Raw genomic sequence first — 23660 nt, forward strand, 5'->3', positions numbered from 1 at the left:
ATTAACACTGAATGATTTGATTTTAAATGGCATTGTGTATATGTGTGTATTTATGCATGTATGTGAGTATTTATGCATACACAGCACTGTACATTCTTAACATAGAAAACTGCCAGTGTTTTTGTATCTGCACAATCTCTTTAATATTAAATACTGGAGTAAAACTCCTACAGGAATTTTTATAATTATGTTTTATAATGTTATTCGCAATATATCAAATCTTATTAAGCCGTCAGGAATAACAATAGGCAATACAACTGTGCTCCGATAGGAATCTAGGTGTTCAGTCGTTAATTATTAGCATGGGAAAATACAGTTACTAACAAGTTCTATATTCTGAGTTCCAATCCATATCTCCACTGAAACATGGGAAATGTTATTCATTCCGCAACACTTCAATCATAAGAGGTGAGCAGGGAAGAGGGAAGGATATTAGGATTCAAGCTAATTGTGATGGCTGAGGGAAAGCCAAGGTCATAGCTAAATAAGTTTAGGCGTAGGGAAGTCAAAGAAAAGAAGTCCAGGGGCATTGATTGAGATGCACGAGAACAGCCAGAATGAATTGGGCGCAGTATTAATGAGCTGCATAGGGACAGAAGGTGCATAATGTGAAGAGGAAAGGTGTGGACCAATAAGATAACAATAGATAAACACAAAGTATAACAATAAATACAGATAGATACAAGATAAATACAGTTGCAATAAGTTAAGAGGCAAAGACACAAGAGGATGGAGGTCCCTGCCCCGTAGAGCTTACAATCTATATGGGAGGGTAACTTACAGACACAGATAGGCAAATATAAGTGCTGTAGGTCACAGTGGGTGACACTACAATATAAGTGCCAGTTCCCAGATCAGGTTCCGGGGCGAGTGCTCCAAAAGGGAGTCTTTAAGTTTAGTTTTAAAAAGACTGGGGGAGGATTCTCTCCGGAGGAAATCAGGGAGGGCATTCCAAATGTAAGGGGCAGCAGGGCAGAAAGGGTTAAGGTAGGAAACAGCAGTAGTAGTGGGGGGCGCAACCAAACGATTGCTCTGTGAGGAACGAAGGAGTCGGCCAGGAACGTACAGAGACACAAGGGAAGAGATGTAGTGAGGGGCAGAGGCATGGAGGGCTTTGAAGGTTAAGAGAAGGAGTTTCTTTGTTTAATAGGAAGCCACGATAAGGACTTTAGCAGGGGAAGGGCCTGAACTCTCCTGGATGAGAGGAGGAGAATTCAGGCAGCAGTATTTAATATAGACTGTATATAGAACATCATAGGAATTGAAGTGAGCATAGTGTACAATGGGGATAAAGGCAAATAAGTGTAGCAGTGTAAAGAAGCATTATATATGGAGAAATGTCAAAAGAGTTGACCTTCTGTACAGAGAAGAACTTGAGTGCAGCTTATAACAAGAAGGTCACTTTTCCCTTTTGATGAAGCTGCATTTATGGCAAAATCTACTGTTCTACCATTTCAAAGGGGGGTAAGGATTTGGGAGGATCTAAGACAGTGATCCCCAACCAGTGACTCGGGGTCAACATGTTGCTCACCAACCCCTTGGATGTTGCTCCCTGTGGCCTCAAAGCAGGTAGTTATTTTTTAATTCCTGGCTTGGAGGCAAGTTTTGGTTGCATAAAACCATATGTACTGACAAACAGAACCTCCAATAGGCTACCAAATAGCCAGTCACAGGCCTTATTTCCCCAGGAACTTTTTTCATGCTTGTGTTGCTCCCCAACTCTTTTTACAATTGAATGTGGCTCAAGGGTAAAAAAAGGTTGCGGATCCCTGATCTAGGGTAATAAACAGCTGCGGCATTGTGTCAAACTGTACCACCTAGGCCCAAAAACATTTGCCTGTATAATAAGTACACAGATATAAGAAAATATATTTATTCCTATAAAACACACCAATAATATTGTAGAATTTGATTTTTTATTTGTGTAACTATCTAGAGAAACTAAAGAAAGAAATAAGGTAACAAGAGATTCCAGTTATTTGGATTCTTCATATCTTTAAATATGGAAGGGATGAGTAACCCAGTAGGTACTTGTATTAGCATTAGTAGGTAAAAATCCAGGAATCCATAGGAACATGGAATCCTGGAATTTTGCATTTTGGAGTAATAATTGTGCCAGTGTGCCATAAGCACCCTAATTCTCAGACTGTTAGCTGGGTGCTATAAGCACCTTAATTCTCAGACTGTTAGCTGGCTGCCATAAGCACCCTAATTCTCAGACTGTTAGCTGGGTGCCATAAGCACCGTAATTCTCAGACTGTTAGCTGGGTGCCATAAGCACCGTAATTCTCAGACTGTTAGCTGGGTGCCATAAGCACTGTAATTCTCATACTGTTAGCTGGGTGCCATAAGCACCCTTATTCTTAGACTGTTAGCTGGGTGCCATAAGCACCCTAATTCTCAGACTGTTAGCTGGGTGCCATAAGCACCTTAATTCTCAGACTGTTAGCTGGCTGCCATAAGCACCCTCAGACTGTTAGCTGGGTGCCATAAGCACCTTAATTCTCAGACTGTTAACTGGGTGCCATCAGCACTCTAATTCTCAGACTGCTAGCTGTTAGCTGGCTGCCATAAGCACCTTAATTCTCAGACTGTTAACTGGGTGCCATCAGCACTCTAATTCTCAGACTGCTAGCTGGGTGCCGTAAGCACCCTAATTCTCAGACTGTTAGCTGGGTGCCGTAAGCACCCTAATTCTCAGACTGTTAGCTGGGTGCCATAAGCACCCTAATTCTCAGACTGTTAGCTGGGTGCCATAAGCACCTTAATTCTCAGACTGTTAGCTGGCTGCCATAAGCACCCTCAGACTGTTAGCTGGGTGCCATAAGCACCCTAATTCTCAGACTGTTATCTGTTAGCTGGCTGCCATAAGCACCTTAATTCTCAGACTGTTAGCTGGGTGCCATAAGCACCTTAATTCTCAGACTGTTAGCTGGGTGCCATAAGCACCTTAATTCTCAGACTGTTAGCTGGCTGCCATAAGCACCCTCAGACTGTTAGCTGGGTGCCATAAGCACCCTAATTCTCAGACTGTTATCTGTTAGCTGGCTGCCATAAGCACCTTAATTCTCAGACTGTTAGCTGGGTGCCATCAGCACTCTAATTCTCAGACTGTTAGCTGGGTGCCATAAGCACCCTAATTCTCAGACTGTTAGCTGGGTGCCATAAGCACCTTAATTCTCAGACTGTTAGCTGGGTGCCATAAGCACCTTAATTCTCAGAGTATTAGCTGGGTGCCATAAGCACCTTAATTCTCAGACTGTTAGCTGGGTGCCATAAGCACCTTAATTCTCAGAGTATTAGCTGGGTGCCCTAATTCTCAGACTGTCAGACTCATAGGTATAATGGATTTTGCTGCCTTAGCTCAGGCATACATTAAAAGATACCCTCTAATTTCACCCATTTATCTGTGTTCCAGTGGGCATGTAAGATAAAAATAATTGCTTTTGGGCTGAGAAATATGTGTTGATAAAGAAAAGATTTCAGGACGGACCCCTCACAATTTTTAATTAATAATAACTTTGTGCTGTCAATTTTATTTTTTTCTAGTGGTGCTTCAATGGCAAGTGCATTAATGTCGGAACAACCCCACAAACTATAAATGGGGGATGGGGAGCATGGACCCCCTGGTCTCATTGTTCAAGAACATGTGGTGCTGGAGCGGAGAATGCAGAAAGGAAATGTAACAACCCACAGTAAGTTTGTTCAACTTTTGCACCCGATCACCACTGAATCTAGAATAGTTTTACATGTGATGGGGTGGCTTTTGGTAATACATTGGTTCATAGGTCCCTGGTAAGGCTTCACTTTGGGTATGCAGTGCTCCAGTCCTTAAGAAGGATGTTATTTACTATGTACAGCCCCCACAATAACATACCTTTCCCCCAGCATCCAGATTTATTTAGTTTCTGTATTACAGCCAGTTCAACTACAGCTCTTTTACCGACTTCCTTGTCTAGCATGAAGCTCAACCCCCTTTTGCATCCCAGGTCCACCTTCTCTCTCCAACTACGATGACCTCAAAGAAGTGCCTACTGCGTATTCCTGATTGATTTTATTTAGAACAGAGACAGGGAGAATGCCCTGGCTATAAAAACTCTGAGGTCTTTATACTGTAGTCAGAGAGAGAAGGAGGGCTCAGAAAGCAAAATGGGTGGAGCTTCATGCTAGACAAGGAAGTCACTGAAAGAGCTGCAGTTCAGGTGCTTGTAATAGAGAAAGAAAATAAAGATGCATGTGGGGGGAAAGGTATGCAAAGGTAGCATAGGTATATTTATATATAGTGTTTGTATGTGAGTGTATAGATAGGTCGGTATGTATATCTATGTGCACTGGGGTTCATTCGGTCGAGTTGAACTTGATGGATCTTTTTCAACCCAAATTAACTATGTAACTATATGTTTGTTAGGGGATGCTGGCAACAGTCGGTAAATAATAACTAACTAGTCATCTCCGGTGGAACCTGTTGACTGAATATTCAAAAGCTTATATGATATATATGCATTTATGAGAATGAGTTTGAGCTCCATTCCAGCCATAATACAACTACAAAGCCACAATAAGTAGCCTATGTAATAAACACAGGGCATGTTCCGTACATTTGCACAACAGACCTGTGACATCTGTGAATACACGGTGACTACAAAGGCAATTCTTACCGAAGGTTAATAGTATAGAGATCACTGCCTTATATACAATTCTCATTTAAGGGTCATAAGTTTTGGCTTTTGTCCTTTTTTAATTGCTTTAAAAACACACACAGACAATTTCTATGAATTGTGAAGGTTCTTTTCCAATTGCTTAAGCCGAGGGAAATGATATTGCAACTCCCACTCATGTATAAATGTAAATACGTTCTGTGCATATAAAAACCATCAAGCTTTCATGAGATATGTATTAAGCTTATTAAGCAAATAAAAGCCCAGAGGGGGTTGCTTTGAGCAATTACAGTTGAACTCAAATATATGAAAACCCCACACACTTCCCGTCACTTTACTGTTTGAAAGCAAAACGATGATTGGTTTCCATGGGTTGCTAAACCTGGGCCAACTCTGCATCTCTTATTACATTTCTCCAATGGATATTTCTGTTAAAGTTCTGATTTGCCTGGTCTCATTGTTCAAGAACATGTGGAGCTGGAGTGGAGAGTGCAGAAAGGAAATGTAACAACCCACAGTAAGTTTGTTCAGCTTTTGCCCCGGATCACTGAATCTAGCATAGTTTTAAATGTGATGGGGTGGCTTTTGGTAATAGAGTGGTTCATACGTTATTTAATGGTCCCTGGTAAGGCTTTTTGTACATTTACTATGTACAGCCCCAAGAATAACATACCTTTCCCCCAGCATCCAGATTTATTTAGTTTCTGTATCACAGCCAGTTCAACTACAACTCTTTTACTGACTTCCTTGGCTAGCATAAAGCTCAACCCCCTTTTGATTTCCGAGCCCTCCTTCTTTCTCCAACTATGGTGACCTCAAAGAGGTGCCTACTGCGTATGCCTGATTGATTTTATTTAGAACAGAGACAGTGAGAATGCCCGGTAGGCACATCTCTGAGGTCTTTATAGTCAGAGAGAGAAGGAGGGCTCAAAAAGCAAAATGGGCAGAGCTTCATGCTAGACAAGGAAGTCACTGAAAGAGCTGCAGTTCAGGTGCTTGTAAGAGAAACAAAATAAAGCTGCATGCAGGGAGAAAGGTATTCAAAGTTAGTGTAGGTATATGTATATATAGTGTATAGCTTATATGATATATATGCATTTATGAGAATGAGTTTGAGCTCCATTCCAGCCATAATACAACTACAAAGCCACAATAAGTAGCCTATGTAATAAACACAGGGCATGTTCCGTACATTTGCACAACAGACCTGTGACATCTGTGAATACACGGTGACTACAAAGGCAATTCTTACCGAAGGTTAATAGTATAGAGATCACTGCCTTATATACAATTCTCATTTAAGGGTCATAAGTTTTGGCTTTTGTCCTTTTTTAATTGCTTTAAAAACACACACAGACAATTTCTATGAATTGTGAAGGTTATTTTCCTATTGCTTAAGCCGAGGGAAATGATATTGCAACTCCCACTCATGTATAAATGTAAATACGCTCTGTGCATATAAAAACCATCAAGCTTTCATGAGATATGTATTAAGCTTATTAAGCAAATAAAAGCCCAGAGGGGGTTGCTTTGAGCAATTACAGTTTAACTCAAATATATGAAAACCCCACACACTTCCCGTCACTTTACTGTTTGAAAGCAAAATGATGATTGGTTTCCATGGGTTGCTAAACCTGGGCCAACTCTGCATCTCTTATTAAATTTCTCCAATGGATATTTCTGTTAAAGTTCTGATTTGCCTCCAGTTTGGCACATTTTACTTTTTTATATTTAATTCTTTTTACTCTTTGCCTCATTATAATAACAGTAATGACATTGTTAGATGATCTAGGGTTTGTTACATATGCACCTCCTTCATTATCTTGTTCTTGATGTTGTATACACATAAAATGAGGTACTTACTCGCGGAGTGAAAGGGTTGCAGCAGTACTGGTTTCCACCACATTTCCACCACATTTCACCATCTCTCCCTACTATACCTGCTATCCCACATCCCCAGTCCCTTCCCAGAGGCTATTATCCCCCCACTGCTACTATAGGCACCATCTCTCCCTACTATACCTGCTATCCCACAGCCCCAGTCCCTTCCCAGAGGCTATTATCCCCCCACTGCTACTATAGGCACCATCTCTCCCTACTATACCTGCTATCCCACAGCCCCAGTCCCTTCCCAGAGGCTATTATCCCCCCACTGCTACTATAGGCACCATCTCTCCCTACTATACCTGCTATCCCACAACCCCAGTCCCTTCCCAGAGGCTATTATCCCCCCACTGCTACTATAGGCACCATCTCTCCCTACTATACATGCTATCCCACAGCCAAAGTCCCTTCCCAGAGGCTATTATCCCCCCACTGCTACTATAGGCACCATCTCTCCCTACTATACCTGCTATCCCACAGCCCCAGTCCCTTCCCAGAGGCTATTATCCCCCCACTGCTACTATAGGCACCATCTCTCCCTACTATACCTGCTATCCCACAGTCACAGTCCCTTCCCAGAGGCTATTATCCCCCCACTGCTACTATAGGCACCATCTCTCCCTACTATACCTGCTATCCCACAGCCACAGTCCCTTCCCAGAGGCTATTATCCCCCCACTGTTACTATAGGCACCATCTCTCCCTACTATACCTGCTATCCCACAGCCCCAGTCCCTTCCCAGAGGCTATTATCCCACTGCTACTATAGGCACCATCTCTCCCTACTATACCTGCTATCCCACAGCCCCAGTCCCTTCCCAGAGGTTATTATCCCACTGCTACTATAGGCACCATCTCTCCCTACTATACCTGCTATCCCACAGCCCCAGTCCCTTCCCAGAGGCTATTATCCCCCCACTGCTACTATAGGCACCATCTCTCCCTACTATACCTGCTATCCCACAGCCCCAGTCCCTTCCCAGAGGCTATTATCCCACTGCTACTATAGGCACCATCTCTCCCTACTATACCTGCTATCCCACAGCCCCAGTCCCTTCCCAGAGGCTATTACCCAGCACAGCCATTGGTTGGAGTTGTGCTACATTATTGAGCTCTGCGGCAGCCTTCCTACCAATAGCTACTGCTCTGCAGGTGCACATTATGTTGGACTTGCTCCATAAGACAGCTCTGTAATGATAGCCTTTGGTTGTAGCTAATTTAGGCTTTGTTATTAGAAGACAAAATGCTGAAATAAGCAATATATCTATATGTTTTGTGACACTAGGTTACAAATAATCATGTTAGCGCAACTTATAACTGTGAAACATTGCTTATTCCTGCACAATTAGGTTTAATTCTCTAGGTTGATGAATCTTAGTATTTATATAACTTGACATTCCCATTGGACACCTTTTGGAGGAATCTATAGGAATTACATGTATGTCAGGCTTTCCCTGGCAAAAAAAAACCCCTTAGAGACTAAATTTCCAGTGTCAGATATAAGGTGCCAGGTATGATAACTTCCCAGAAGGCGGAACACTAACGTTGAGCTTCTTCCATCAGCTGTTATAGTAAGTCACACAACTGTGAACTTTCTAAGAAACCAGACTTATATTTACAAACCATTTTAATAGATAACACAGTGCTTCCAGCCAACCTAGGTTTTCTCAATAATTACCTCTTCTTTAGCTTGTGGATATCCCTCTATATATATATACAGTATATACATGTCAAATAACATCCAAATTTTATTTTATCCCTGGGGCCGGCTAGTGCACAGGATGGTAATATGAAAAGGGCCCGTCAGGAGGTTCTCCGGTGCTCCCAGAAGACCAGTCCAACCATGAATGAAACAACAGTTTTAGAACACTGAGCATAAAAATCTGTGTTTTGTCTTTCAGGCCGAAATTTGGAGGCAAATATTGTACGGGGGAAAGAAAGCGCTACAGGATATGTAACATACAGCCCTGCCCCAAAGACTATCCATCCTTCCGTGAGATGCAGTGCACTGAATTTAACACGGTACCCTACAAGAATGAACTGTACCAATGGATTCCTATTTACAATACAGGTATGTCCTCATGAAACCAAGTGTGCAGAAGAAAGCAGATTAAAATATTGTAACAAAACTATTTGTATTGGTATATTCCCCATTTCCTTTGAATTTTACACAGTGGATCTCCTCATCCCTTCGACTACAGCTTTTTTTCTGTGCCCATACATAACTGCCCGACTGTGTATTCCCAGAAAGTTTCTTCTCTGTCATGCATGCACAGAATGCTCTCCTCTTCAACTACTACCCTGTAGTCGAAGAGATGAGGAGAGCTGAACAGGAAGAGGGGGAGGGGCTTCACACTGTACCAGGAAGTAGAGGAAAGGAGCTGGAGATTTCATCTTATAAGTCAGAAACTTGATCAGACTGACTGCACGGACTAGGGTATGTTATTCTGGGGTTATTAGAGTAATTTAGTTCATCATGCTACTCGTTATGTACTTATCTCAGCACACAGCTATTCCGGCATGACAAGTCCATGTTTATTAGGGGGCCTATTTATTATGCTGTGTAAAAAGAAATTCGCCTAAAAATTGGTGTAAAAAGCTGTGTAAAATAAAAGACAAATTTCACCATCCAAACACCAGATTTTATGCCGTTATTTTACATAAGTTCTGGTGGACGAAAAAAATGTGTAAAAAAAATGATGGCGTTTTTACACGGTGAAGCTTGGCAATTTGTGGTGAATTTTGTTGCCATTTTTTATACATAATAAATAGGCCCCTAAGGGCTGTGACACATGGGGAGATTAGTCGCGGTGGAATGACATACGCCGCACCATGATTTGCCGAAGTTGCCTTGGGAGGAAACTTCCGTGACTTCAGCAAATCGCGGCGCCGCGTATGCCATTCCACCGGCAATTTATATTCTAGCCGGTGGGATGACATTTCGGGGGGGATTAGTCGCCCACGACAAGGGAGATTTGGCGACTAATCTCCCCGTGTGTCACAGCCCTAAGTGTTTTCAGTAGCCTTAAGACACATGTAGAAAGATCTTTTATCTGGAAAAAACCCAAGCACTCTGGATAACAGATCCCTTCCCTGCAAAAAAAACTCCATATGATGAAACCTTATTTGCCATTGTATTTATTTGACAAAAGGCTATTATTGCTCACAGTGTGGTTGGTTACTGATACCAGATTTACATTATAACAGGCAGTTCCTCAAGTTATGAGTAGAAATGGGTTTAATGAGCTCCAGAGCTTAGGAATCATTTCTCCAATATGAAGTTGAACTTTCAACAAATGGCACTGAATTATTTTGGGCTGCATTGAAAAGAGAGTAGGTGGGGCTCTCATTCAGATGTGAAATAACTGCAGCCAAGGCATCCACACTCCAGAAGGGTTATTCTAAATACCATTTTGTAATTGGGCTTTAGTCATAAGCTCTAAATCAGATAGAAATGGTGCTTAGTGATTTCACCTGGGTCACATGACTCATTGATACTTGTGTATTATAAGAAATAATGTAGCCTCCTATTTTGAATTATTACAACAGTGCTGTCCGACTGTTTCCATGTAATGGGCCAGCTATTCACTATAAACTTGTATAGGGGGTTATAAAAATCCCTCAGAGGGCCTCATTCAGCATGGTTGGTGGCCATTTTCTAATGAAATTATGATGTCATCTGAAGAGGTCAATGGAACTCTGTCTTGGAGGGCCACATGTGGCATGTTTGGTGGCCATTTTCTAATGAAATTATGATGTCATCTGAAGAGGTCAATGGAACTCTGTCTTGGAGGGCCTCATTCAGCATGGTTGGTGGCCATTTTCTAATGAAATTATTATGTCATCTGAAGAGGTCAATGGAACTCTGTCTTGGAGGGCCACATGTGGCATGTTTGGTGGCCATTTTCTAATGAAATTATGATGTCATCTGAAGAGGTCAATGGAACTCTGTCTTGGATGGCCACATGTGGCATGTTTGGTGGCCATTTTCTAATGAAATTATGATGTCATCTGAAGAGGTCAATGGAACTCTTGGAGGGCCACATGTGGCATGTTTGGGGTCAGTGTTAGAATTATGATGTTAGCTATAGCGATAAGGAAAGTTCTTCAGAATTCTCTTTTGAGAGAGCCATATCCAGCACATTTGGGGTCAAGGTTATAATACAATTATGATGTCAAATTATGATATCACCCAGAAGTGAGTGGAGCCCTTGAACATTCTGGGGGCTATAAAAATCTCTTTGGCCACACCCAGCATTTTTGGGGACCATATTATATCCAAATTACAATCTCATCCAAAGAGGTCAATGAAGCCACTCAGAAATCAGGAAAGCTATTAAAGTATCTGGCATGTTTGGGAGCCGGATTTGAATTAGAAAGTCACCCAATGAGGCCAATGGAGTGCTCCAGCAGTCTACGGTCTATAAAAATAGCCAGATCCAGCATTTTGGAGACCATATTATGATCAAATTATGATGCCACCAAAGAGATCTGTGGAGCCACTCAGAGGTCAGGAGGCTATGAAAATATTTAGCAGGACCATATCTGGCATATTTGGGAGCCAGCTTTAAATAAAATTAGATTTCATCTGAAGAGTCAGCAATCTGCAGCCCATAAAATCTCTTGAAGGACCACATGTAGCCCTGTACTAGAACATATAAAGAAATTTGGGATTCAACCTTGAATTTCCATGACCTGAATAAATTTACTCAGCCTGAAGTCTTGTGTTATTATATAGTCATCGAGCTCCTTGTTGTCTGCCAATAACCTTATTACAATTGTGCATTCATCGTATAGTAAGTGCTGGCTAATGTCCATTTGGAATATATAAATAAGTACCGTCATTGCATTTCTACGAGTGCAGTTTCTGATTAAGCAGTGCATATAGTGCGAAGCCAATTTATTTGTTTATGTAATGGGATGTGGAATTGGCTGCTAGTTACTAGGGCGGTTAAAAAGAAAATTGGAAATTACTGAACTTTATATGAATATTTTCCCAGTATTGCAAATAAACAGGGCTCAATGTTCTTCCACAAATCAGGTTGAGAGTTAAAGGCACAGAGAAGAATGCTTATTTAATAATTTGATTAATATATGAGTCTATATTAGTGCACATATGACACAGATTCTAACTTTAATATAGTCATAGTGTATTGCCCCAGAAATCTGAGAGAGCAGAAATCCCTCTGTGTTTGACTAGGAGGCTATTTGTAAACCTTTGCACTACTTGAGTATAAGAACTTGACGAGCTAAATGACATTGCTTAGGCTTGTGGCACTCCGTGTGTTTGCTCCACACGTGTTATTCTGCATTTATGGTCCAAAATCCATCTGTTATTGCTGGTTACAGCCAGTTCACTTCAATAACAGGCAGCCCAAGCACTGACAGATGCCTGGTGTGCTATGAGCCTTAGATAGACTTTGCATAGACAGAACATGCCTACATAAGTCACATACATATAATGTTACCTGTGTGGTACATTATTTATACAGGCAGAACATTACTTACTTAGGGCATCTGTCAGAGAGAACATTGCTTAGACCAGTTATGCCCAACCAGTGCCTCGGGGGCAACATGTTGCTCATAAGTCTATTGGATGTTGCTCTCAGTGTCCCCAAAGCAGGTGCTTATTTCTGAATTCCTGACTTGGGGGAAACTTTTGGTTGAATAAAAACAAGATTTCCTACCAAATAAAGCCTCCTGTAAGCTGATAATGTGCATAGAGGCCCCTAATAGCCAATCACAGTCCTTATTTGGCTCCTCCATGAACTTTTATGGTGCTTGTGTTACTCCCCAAGTCTTTTTTTTACCTTTGACTGTGGCTCATGAGAAAGAAAAGTTTTGTACCCCTGGCTTAGACATAACCTCGATAGGACATCACTCAGATGGGACAGAACATCACCTGGCTAGGGCTTTACATAGGGAAGAAAATAGCTGGACAAGGAAAGGCCTAAGCAGGAGTGATATTAGACTTTCTCTTTTAAAGAACTTTAGAAAGCAATTATCTAAGTGCAGTCCTAGCAAAGTAATATTTTATTACTTGGATGTAATTAGGGCATGGCTTAGATAGAACATTACTTGGGGTAATACATGGGACATTGATAAAACAGGTTAGCACCTAGCTACTGTATGACATCAATTATAAAGATTAGACTGAGACAGGGCTTCACTTATAGGCACCGCGGCATCACTTACAGCACCTGGATATTGCACAGACATGGAGCTAAATGTGTGTGTATACTGTATATATATTTATACTGTATATTTTTATCAGCATTCAGCTTAGGGAAACAAAAGTTTGTCTATATCCCTTTGATGATGATGATACAAAATACTTTTATCCAAATCGATACAGGCATCATGCCCTTGGATGAATGAATTCTTTGTAGTTTTGTAAGTGAATTGTACTGTTCCACTGTATTATCACATGCTGTGTACGCTTATGTCATGAATTTGCACTTACACCAATGCTTATTCGTGTACATATTGTCACTGTTTGTTGCTTTTACTGCAGCCAAACATGCTCCTTGCACTTTTGAATAGTTGTGCTGAACACCACTGCACCTACCCAGGCTGCTCTGATGTATAGTGCCTTCTTGGACATAGTATTTGTTCCACAGGGTACTGTTAGAACAGACTCCTGACTTGCTCCTTGCAAATGGGATACTAATGCATGGACATGGGTGCGGGACCCTGCGGGGGGGGTAGGGGGGGACCCAGCGGGGTCGCTCAGTGGGGGCCCTGCGGAAGGGGGAGGAGGGGGTGCGGGGGACGTGGCTGACAGGGGCCCCAGTCTGACCCTGTATTTATCTACCTGTCTGTATTTATATGCATAGATATATCTGGAATCATTAGTTGCAAGGCAAAGACTGCGTTAAAGGAAGCTATCCTTAAACGAGATTGGATTTGTAAAAGAGAATTAGTCTGAAAAAGCTTTAGCAGACAATATTATTGCACATTTATTTTCATTGCTCGACAGTGGGGGTCATTTATGAGAGTAAGCAGTGAGCCAAGTGCAATTTAGAGTGCAATCCCCATGCTTTTTTCCTACAATGCAATGTTTTTCACAAAATAGTTGGTTGCTAGAGGGAGTCGTGCCAGTTGTGTATCAAAATAAATGGGATTGGGATTGCACATCGACATGAATTGTGCATGGAAAGTAAACTCTTAACGCTAACAAGTTTATAGAACTAATCCGATTCTGCACTTATTTCAACAAAAGGGGATTAGACGAAAATTGGAATAAATTGATGTGAGTAGGAAATGGCTTGTTTGTTTCTCGTGCAGAGAATCCATGCGAGCTGCACTGCAGGTCCTCCAGCGGGAACTTCGCCAATAAATTCCTTGACGCGGTGATTGATGGCACGCCTTGCTTTGAGAGGAACAAGAGCCGAGATGTCTGCATTAATGGCATATGCAAGGTATTGGGTATGTTTCATTTACTAAACTGTAACTCTTTTATTTTTGTTAGTAACCTGTGTGTGAATCATTTGTTTGCCCATAATGCCCATAATGTTTTCGTCGGCATTTATTTCATTTATTAATGTCATTTAAATATATTATTCTGTTGCCCCGCTGTGATAAAAATGTGTGTATTTGCACCAGCATCTCTAATTGCTTCAGAAACTCACATATTTAAATATATATACCTAAAGTCAAAGAGTAGTAGGCACTTTAATAAAAATTGTTCTAATCAAACACATGATGGTAACCCATAATGCAATCCTGCTTCAGAAGAAGGCAGAATAAGAAACCAATGGAACTGGAACTACAGGACTTGTTCTACCTTCCGTCTGCCCTAAACTCCTGTCTTATAGACTTCTTCTTCCACTTGTCCTAAATTCTTGTCTGCCTTATTGACTCGCCCGTAACCTGAATCTTGCCTTACAGACTTACGTTCTGTAAATCCCAGCAGACTTGTTCCAGAATATCCTAATCCAGGGATCCCCAACCTTTTATACCCGTGAGCCACATTCAAATGGAAAAATCTTTGGAGAGCAACACAAGCATGGAAAAACATTCTGAAGCTGTTAATGAGAGCTGTAATTGGCTATTTGATAGCCCCTGTGTTGACTGGCAGCCTATAGAGATGTAGCGAACTGTTCGCCGGTGAACAAATTCACGCGAACTTCGGGTGTTCGCGAACGCATATGTTCACGATCTTTCAGCGTATGTTCGCAGTTTGAGTTCGCGCCACGTTTTCCGCCGCGTTTTTTATCGTCGCAAAAGAATTGTACAATACGCCGCACAAGTCACACATGGCGTTTTTCCGCAAATCCCATTTTCATGGTGTTTAAGCGCGACATAGCAAAAAAGCCGCGTATTTTCGCTAGAATAGCTTGCGTTTTTTGCGCAACTCTGTGCCAACAAAGTATTTTTCAGAGAAGTTTTTGCCCTTGATCCCCCTCCTGCATGCCACTGTCCAGGTCGTGACACCCTTTAAACAACTTTAAAATCAGTTTTCTGGCCAGAAATGGCTTTTCTAGTTTTTAATGTTCGCCTTCCCATTGAAGTCTATGGGGTTCGCAAAGTTCGTGAATATTCGCGGGTTTTGGCATATGTTCGCGAACTTTTTTTTTTAGGTTCTCTACATCCCTAGCAGCCTACAGAAGGCTTTGTTGGGCAATTACACTGGGTTTTTATGAAACAAAAGCTTGTCTCCTAACCAGAAATTGAAAAATGAGCAACTGCTTTGAGGCCACTGGGGGCAATATCTAAGGTGTTGGTGAGCAACATGTTGCCCCCGAGCCACTGGTTGGGGATCACTGTCCTAATCCATAACCACAAGTGTATTCATCATATAGGCTTCTTCATTCCAGTCCTTTACCTATGGTTGACCCTTGAGGAGAAGAGAGAGATTGAAGTGAAGGGAACAAGGAACTAGAGGACACAAAGAATGAAGGGGAATAGTAAGACAAAGAACAGGAAAGAAGATGGGAGAAACTATTTTCCCAACCACAGTGACAGTACAATAGATATAAACCCTGTAAGTGAGGCAATAAGGAATAAAGTTAACATGCCATACAGTCCTACAGAAACATCTAATGAAATAAAATACATTTCTGTACATTAAAAGGGAATAAAACAATCAATGAAATACCCAGATAAATGCAAATTTTGTGCTTATGACGTCTTAAGTGTATTGTGGGTTATTTCTGAGGTTTGTATAATGAATGCATTATGTAGAATTGTACACTGAGAAGAAATAATTAGTCGGTTCATAGATGGAAGCAAATTAGAAGGAATATAATAAAAATGCAAATGTCTTGTTTGAGATTCGTTATTCACACCAATGTACTAATATCAAGCAAAGGGAGTCCCAGCTTGCGTTGAAATGGTTACTCTGTCCATTTAATTATTGTGTAGATGTAACAGTTGGTTGGTTTTCATCCATATACAGATACCCCAATCTTACTTGTAGATATTCTAGTGAGCGAAAAACAAAAAGTGAGAAGCAAAACACAACTCGTTTACATTTAATCACAATTTTCTCACAAACAAAACTTCCCCAAGTTGTTGATTAAGGACACCTAGAAGACCACAGGTTTAACTGCAGGTTGGTAATTCCATTGACATGACAGTTGTAGACATGGCAGAGGCCTGGCGGGTAAGGGCAACATAAAGCCACCATATACCATATATATACCATATACAAAATGTGTTGGCTGTAGATGTGGAAATGGAATTTGCACCGATAACTTCACAACCAGAATTCCTGTCATTGGGGACACAGCACAGTAGTGGCTTTAAAGGGCATCCATACAACCAAACAAAATTAGGAGTTTCCATGAACTGTTATTGCTGCTTCCATTGGCCTAATCCTATTAGATACAGAGAAATTAGAGGCATTAGGAGGGGATAGAGAACTGGCTGAAGGATAGAGTACAAAGAGTGGTTGTAAATGGAACATTTTCTAATTGGACCAGTGTGGTTAGTGGAGTACCGCAGGGGTCAGTCCTTGGGCCTTTGCTGTTTAACTTGTTTATTAATGACCTGGAGGTGGGCATAGACAGTATTGTTTCTATTTTTGCTGATGACACTAAATTGTGCAAAACTATAAGTTCCATGCAGGATGCTGCCGCTTTGCAGAGCGATTTGACAAAATTAGATAACTGGGCAGCAAACTGGAAAATGAGGTTCAATGTTGATAAGTGCAAAGTTATGCACTTTGGTAGAAATAATATAAACGCAAACTATCTACTGAATGGTAGTGTGTTGGGGGTTTCCTTAATGGAGAAGGATCTAGGGGTTTTTGTTGATAACAAGTTGTCTAATTCCAGGCAGTGTCATTCTGTGGCTACTAAAGCAAATAAAGTGCTGTCTTGTATAAAAAAGGGCATTGACTCAAGGGATGAGAACATAATTTTGCCCCTTTATAGGTCCCTGGTAAGGCCTCACCTTGAGTATGCAGTGCAGTTTTGGGCTCCAGTCCTTAAGAAGGATATTAATGAGCTGGAGAGAGTGCAGAGACGTGCAACTAAACTGGTTAAGGGGATGGAAGATTTAAACTATGAGGTTAGACTGTCGAGGTTGGGGTTGTTTTCTCTGGAAAAGAGGCGCTTGCGAGGGGACATGATTACTCTGTACAAGTACATTAGAGGGGATTATAGGCAGTTGGGGGATGTTCTTTTTTCCCATAAAAACAATCAGCGCACCAGAGGTCACCCCTTTAGATTAGAGGAACGGAGCTTCCATTTGAAGCAGCGTAGGTGGTTTTTCACGGTGAGGGCAGTGAGGTTATGGAATGCCCTTCCTAGTGATGGGGTAATGGCAGATTCTGTTAATGCCTTTAAGAGGGGCCTGGATGAGTTCTTGATCAATCAGAATATCCAAGGCTATTGTGATACTAATATCTACAGTTAGTACTAGTGGTTGTATTTATAGTTTATGTATGTGAGTATAGATTGGTAGGTGTGGGTTAGGTGTGCTGGGTTTACTTGGATGGGTTGAACTTGATGGACACAGGTCTTTTTTCAATCCTATGTAACTATGTAACTATGTAAGGCATCAGCTTCATTAGTAGTCATTAGCTGGCCAGCTGCTTCTCGGCTTCTGATGTCCTTCCCTTCCAGGAACAGTTTGTCACTAAGTCCTTTCCAATACACACGTATGGGAGAGAAATGCTGGAGCTCCTAGTGCAATTAAATACCCAGAATGCACGCAAGATCCAAGGGATACTCATACACAAAATCCAATACACAATAATATAGAACATTTATACAAAGGAAAGCTATGCCTGTAGCCAGTAATGAGGGCACATAGGACCCTTCTAGGGTGAAAAGAATCCAGGCTGAGCTCTGCAGGGGAACATTACTCCTTGTTTTCCCCAATAGTCTCAGTTTAAAGGGTCTTGTGGGCTTTGACACATCTTCATCACTCTCCCCAACCTTCTATTATTACATACCTGGCCCAGTCCTTTGAGTTGGGCCCAACTATTGCCTACCGCAGACTACATGAAGGTTCAGGAAGAGGGGTACAGGTATCAGACCCCTTATCTGGAAACCCATTATCCAGAAAGTTCAGAATTACAGAAAGGCAATCTCCCATAGACTCTTACTTACCCCTTATTGGAGGCAGAACAATGTTATTGGGTTTATTTCATGTTTAGATGATTCCCTTTTCTCTGTAATAATAAAACAGTACCTGTACTTGATCCCAACTAAGATATAATTACCCCTTATTGGGGGCAGAACAGTCCTATTGGTTTATTTCATGGTTAAATGATTCCCTTTTCTCTGTAATAATAAAACAGTACCTGCACTTGATCCCAACTAAGATATAATTACCCCTTATTGGGGCAGAACAGCCCTATTGGGTTTATTTAATGGTTAAATGATTCCCTTTTCTCTGTAATAATAAAACAGTACCTGTACTTGATCCCAACTAAAATATAATTACCCCTTATTGGGGGCAGAACAGTCCTATTGGGTTTATTTCATGGTTAAATGATTCCCTTTTCTCTGTAATAATAAAACAGTACCTGTACTTGATCCCAACTAAGATATAATTACCCCTTATTGGGGGCAGAACAGCCCTATTGGGTTTATTTCATGGTTAAATGATTCCCTTTTCTCTGTAATAATAAAACAGTACCTGTACTTGATCCCAACTAAGATATAATTACCCCTTATTGGGGGCAGAACAGTCCTATTGGGTTTATTTCATGGTTAAATGATTCCCTTTTCTCTGTAATAATAAAACAGTACCTGTACTTGATCCCAACTAAGATATAATTAACCCTTATTGGGGGCAGAACAATCCTATTGGGTTTAATTTACTGTTTAAATAATTTTTTTTAGTAGACTTAAGGTAGGAGATTTGAATTACGGAAAGATCCCTTATCCGGAAAACCCCAGGTCCTGAGCATTCTGGATAATGGGTCCCATACCTGTACATTATGATTACATACATAGTCATAAATTATATAACAATATACTGTGTTTTATTATTACACACACAAATGAAACCATAAAAGCCAGCTCACTGTGCTTTACTGTAGCTGTTCTATACCTGGCACCTTACAGGGGTTTTTTTCAGTATTGACTTTCCATTTCCTAAGCCAGTTTTCAATATTTTTCCCTTTAGAAAGTTGGCTGTGATTATGAAATAGACTCGAATGCTACCGAGGATCGATGCGGCATCTGCCTGGGAGACGGCTCAAGCTGCCAAACAATCAAAAAAGTATTTAATCAAACAGATGGATTCGGTATGTTTATTCGTATTTCCTAAGGGAATATCTGTTCAATAGCTCACCTGCGCAATTGAGATCTATTCTGTTGTGGCTCGTCTTTTTCTTCCTTCTTTTCTGTGTCAGTCTTTTGTTTGAGCTGGTCTTATACCACATGGTTAAAAGTATTACTGGGAGGGGAGCAATATTTTTATTTATAGAGCAACGACACATTTCCCCAGAATGATTTTTCATCAGTCCCTGCCCCAGTGATCTTATAATCTAAGGTCCCTATCACATTCCCATCAGTCCCTGCCCCAGTGAGCTTACAATCTAAGGTCCCTATCACATTCCCATCAGTCCCTGCCCCAGTGAGTTTACAATCTAAGGTCCCTATCACATTCCCATCAGTCTCTGCCCCAGTGGAGCTTACAATCTAAGGTCCCTATCACATTCCCATCAGTCCCTGCCCCAGTGAGCTTACAATCTAAGGTCCCTATCACATTCCCATCAGTCCCTGCCCCAGTGGAGCTTACAATCTAAGGCCCCTATCACATTCCCATCAGTCCCTGCCCCAGTGGAGCTTACAATCTAAGGTCCCTATCACATTCCCATCAGTCCCTGCCCCAGTGGAGCTTACAATCTAAGGTCCCTATCACATTCCCATCAGTCCCTGCCCCAGTGGAGCTTACAATCTAAGGTCCCTATCACATTCCCATCAGTCCCTGCCCCAGTGGAGCTTACAATCTAAGGTCCCTATCACATTCCCATCAGTCCCTGCCCCAGTGAGCTTACAATCTAAGGTCCCTATCACATTCCCATCAGTCCCTGCCCCAGTGGAGCTTACAATCTAAGGTCCCTATCACATTCCCATCAGTCCCTGCCCCAGTGGAGCTTACAATCTAAGGTCCCTATCACATTCCCATCAGTCCCTGCCCCAGTGAGCTTACAATCTAAGGTCCCTATCACATTCCCATCAGTCCCTGTCCCAGTGAGCTTACAATCTAAGGTCCCTATCACATTCCCATCAGTCCCTGCCCCAGTGAGCTTACAATCTAAGGTCCCTATCCCATTCCCATCAGTCCCTGCCCCAGTGAGCTTACAATCTAAGGTCCCTATCACATTCTCATCAGTCCCTGCCCCAGTGGAGCTTACAATCTAAGGTCCCTATCCCATTCCCATCAGTCCCTGCCCCAGTGGAGCTTACAATCTAAGGTCCCTATCCCATTCCCATCAGTCCCTGCCCCAGTGGAGCTTACAATCTAAGGTCCCTATCACACTATGGTCAGTTTAGTCAGAAGCCAGCTAACCTGCCTGTAGGTTGTTGTAGTGTGCAGGCCCAGATTTGTGGAGAGGCCACAAAGGCCAGGCCTAAAGGGGCAGAAATTTAGGGGCACCCCGCCGCAGCTAAATTTTTAATTTTGCCCCCATACGGAGAAATGGAGACCTCTCCCCACTGCTTAGTATGGGAGTTTAATTGTTTGCGCATGCGCTGCCACGGGGGGCGATCAACAGTGGCAGCCAGAACACAAATCCGGCACTGGGAGTGTGGGAGGAAACCCTTGCAGATAACATACAAGTTCCTTACAAATAGTGCCCTGGATGGGATTGAACACAGGACCTCAGTGCTGCAAGGCAGAAGTGTTACTCACTGAACCACCATACAGCCCATATATTTTTTCACTACTACTCCATTTCTTTGCGGAAAGTGCCAAGATGACCAAAAAAAGTTGCAGTTGTGTCAAAAAAGGTCTGGTCGCATCAAATAAGTAGCGCTTGTGTCAAATAAGAAGCTGTTGTGTCAAAAAAAGTTATGACCAGGTCAAAAAAAGTTGTGGTTTCACCAAATAAAGTTGCACGTGTTAAAAAAAAGTTGCGCAGTAGTCACATTTTGTGACTTTTTAAGCAGTTTCACAATTTTTCGGAAAAACAGGACAGATTTGATTATTGCTAGAATGGATCTATATCAGGTTAAAATTGGAAATTTGGTTCTTAATATCACCTGGTAAATTGCTGCCTGGGGCAACACAACATCAGCAACATGACAATAATGCTTGTGGGTGTTGTGGCCATGACTAATGCAGCGTCGAGCCTGTTGCCCCCCACCCTTTTACCCCCTTGCTCCCAATAAAACAACGGACACTTAATTGGGGAGAGAAGGCCGCAGTTGTTTATTGCAAATCATTTTATAAATCAGCAATTCTATATATCAACAACCATAACTAGTATTAAACCGTTTGTAAATTCAAACATTAAACAGCAGTACTTATATCCTCCAAAGAGGTCTGACCCTGAGCCCAGGCCCGGAGCCTGTGTCCTGCCTACTACCCAAGTCCCATTCTGGGATTATCCACCTCCCTGGTGACCCCAGGCCTACCCGGTTACCCGCTCACTGCACCTTTTTAATATCCTCTGGGGCTCAAGGCCGACCCCACCCCCCACACTGCGACTACTGACACTAACCCATTGGGGAGGGAGGGCGGGATGCTGTCAGCTCCTGCTCCTCTTGCCCGCCGAAAAGATCTGGTGAGCTAACATCCGGGGAGGAACCTTCTTATTTCCTTGCCCTGGCCTGTAACACTGGGATATCCGGAAAGGGAAGGGGGGGGGGGAGAAAAAAGGGAGGGTGTCTGCCTCCTAGCTTAGTCATGCCCTTCTTCCCTTTTGCTTCACTCGGGTCATTGGGCTTCCTTCTGGCAGTCAGTAGGGGCAGGGCAAGTGGTCTGAGGGCAGACCATTCATTTACACTCGGTGGGGCAAGGTGCTATGCAAGAACTGAAATGTAATTGTAACACAGTAAGAGCTATTTATGCACATGAGCTGCGGTTGAAAAGAAATAGAAACATTTAACTTTCTCCAGAAATCAGCTCCTCGGGGCAATAAAGCGATTCTGAGCACTTGCAGTGTAAAGGCTTCAAAGAGGAAACATCAATAGCCGGAATGTGTTTTATTCACTTAATGCAATCATTTCTCTATCTGCAAGTTTGTTCCTATGTCAGTTTCATGTGTTTGATCTGCTGTATTTTCTTATCTTTGTTTTGGTGATTTTTACATCTAGCATATAGACTGTAAGCTCTACGGGACAGGGACCTCCATCCTCTCGTCTCTTTGACTCAACTTATTGCAACTATATATTTTATTTATTTGTGTTTATTGTAATAATTTATCTATTATCTTAATAACCCCCTGTGTGTATTCATCTATTCTACTGTACAGCGCTGCGTACATAAGTAGCACTTTATAAATAAAGATGTACATACATATAATCTGTATAAACTCTAATCTGCTTTTACTCTAGGTTATGTTGACGTAGGGCTGATTCCAAAAGGTGCTCGAGACATTAAGATAGAAGAGGTGGAAGAGGCTGGAAACTTTCTGGCACTAAGAAGTGAAGACCCAGGAAAATATTATTTGAATGGAGCATATATAATCCAGTGGAATGGAGAATATAAGGTGGCAGGAACAATATTTCATTATCAAAGGAATAATGACACTGAGAACATAACAGCCTCCGGGCCGACAAACGAGTCAATCTGGATACAGGTGATTAATTGTGAAACCTACATTTAGACATGTCCCTCCCACATATATTAAATCATATCATTTATTGTTGGCACTTAGACTGGCAGACAGTTAGCAGTGGGTTTGTAGTTGATGGGTTGTGGGAGGCAAATTAATTAGAAATACTGACCTTGTTCCATCAAGTAGAGGCAAGTAAGATACATATAGGAATTTTCGGACTGTCGTTTTCTTGTCTTCTAATCCTACATATCTTATTTTGGTTTTAATCATTTCTATTAGCTTTATCAACAACAGAGAAAAAGAGCTATTGCATTTTGGTTATGAAGTTTTTGTTGCATATCTGTAGTCATGCAAATTGAGTGTTTCTCTAATACAGGTATATGTTATCCAAAAACCCATTATCTAGAAAGCTCTGAATTACGGGAAGGCCATCTCCCATAGACTCCATTATAATTGCATAATTAAAATTTTAAGAAATGATTCCCTTTTTCTCTGTAATAATAAATCAGTACCTGTACTTGATCCCAACTAAGATATAATTACCCCTTATTGGGGGCAGAACAGTCCTATTGGGTTTATTTCATGGTTAAATGATTCCCTTTTCTCTGTAATAATAAAACAGTACCTGTACTTGATCCCAACTAAGATATAATTACCCCTTATTGGGGGCAGAACAGTCCTATTGGGTTTATTTCATGGTTAAATGATTCCCTTTTCTCTGTAATAATAAAACAGTACCTGTACTTGATCCCAACTAAGATATAATTACCCCTTATTGGGGGCAGAACAGTCCTATTGGGTTTATTTAATGGTTAAATGATTCCCTTTTCTCTGTAATAATAAAACAGTACCTGTACTTGATCCCAACTAAGATATAATTACCCCTTATTGGGGGCAGAACAGCCCTATTGGGTTTATTTAATGGTTAA

At 41.6% G+C, this 23660-nt stretch overlaps 1 protein-coding gene across 2 annotated transcripts in view; it reads left to right on the forward strand.

Annotated features, from left to right (window-relative positions):
- The window catches only part of adamts12 (ADAM metallopeptidase with thrombospondin type 1 motif 12), a 340375-nt gene that overhangs the window by 213511 nt on the left and 103204 nt on the right, over window positions 1-23660 (forward strand). For both annotated transcript variants that reach the window (XM_031894766.1, XM_018090830.2), the window contains exons 11-15: window positions 3550-3695; window positions 8444-8613; window positions 13830-13963; window positions 19128-19248; window positions 22508-22752. In XM_031894766.1, the coding sequence (XP_031750626.1) occupies window positions 3550-3695; window positions 8444-8613; window positions 13830-13963; window positions 19128-19248; window positions 22508-22752 (816 nt within the window). The remainder of the gene's footprint in view (window positions 1-3549; window positions 3696-8443; window positions 8614-13829; window positions 13964-19127; window positions 19249-22507; window positions 22753-23660) is intronic.

This window comes from Xenopus tropicalis, chromosome 1 (assembly GCF_000004195.4).
Source record: "Xenopus tropicalis strain Nigerian chromosome 1, UCB_Xtro_10.0, whole genome shotgun sequence".
In the NCBI taxonomy this organism is placed as follows: domain Eukaryota; kingdom Metazoa; phylum Chordata; class Amphibia; order Anura; family Pipidae; genus Xenopus; species Xenopus tropicalis.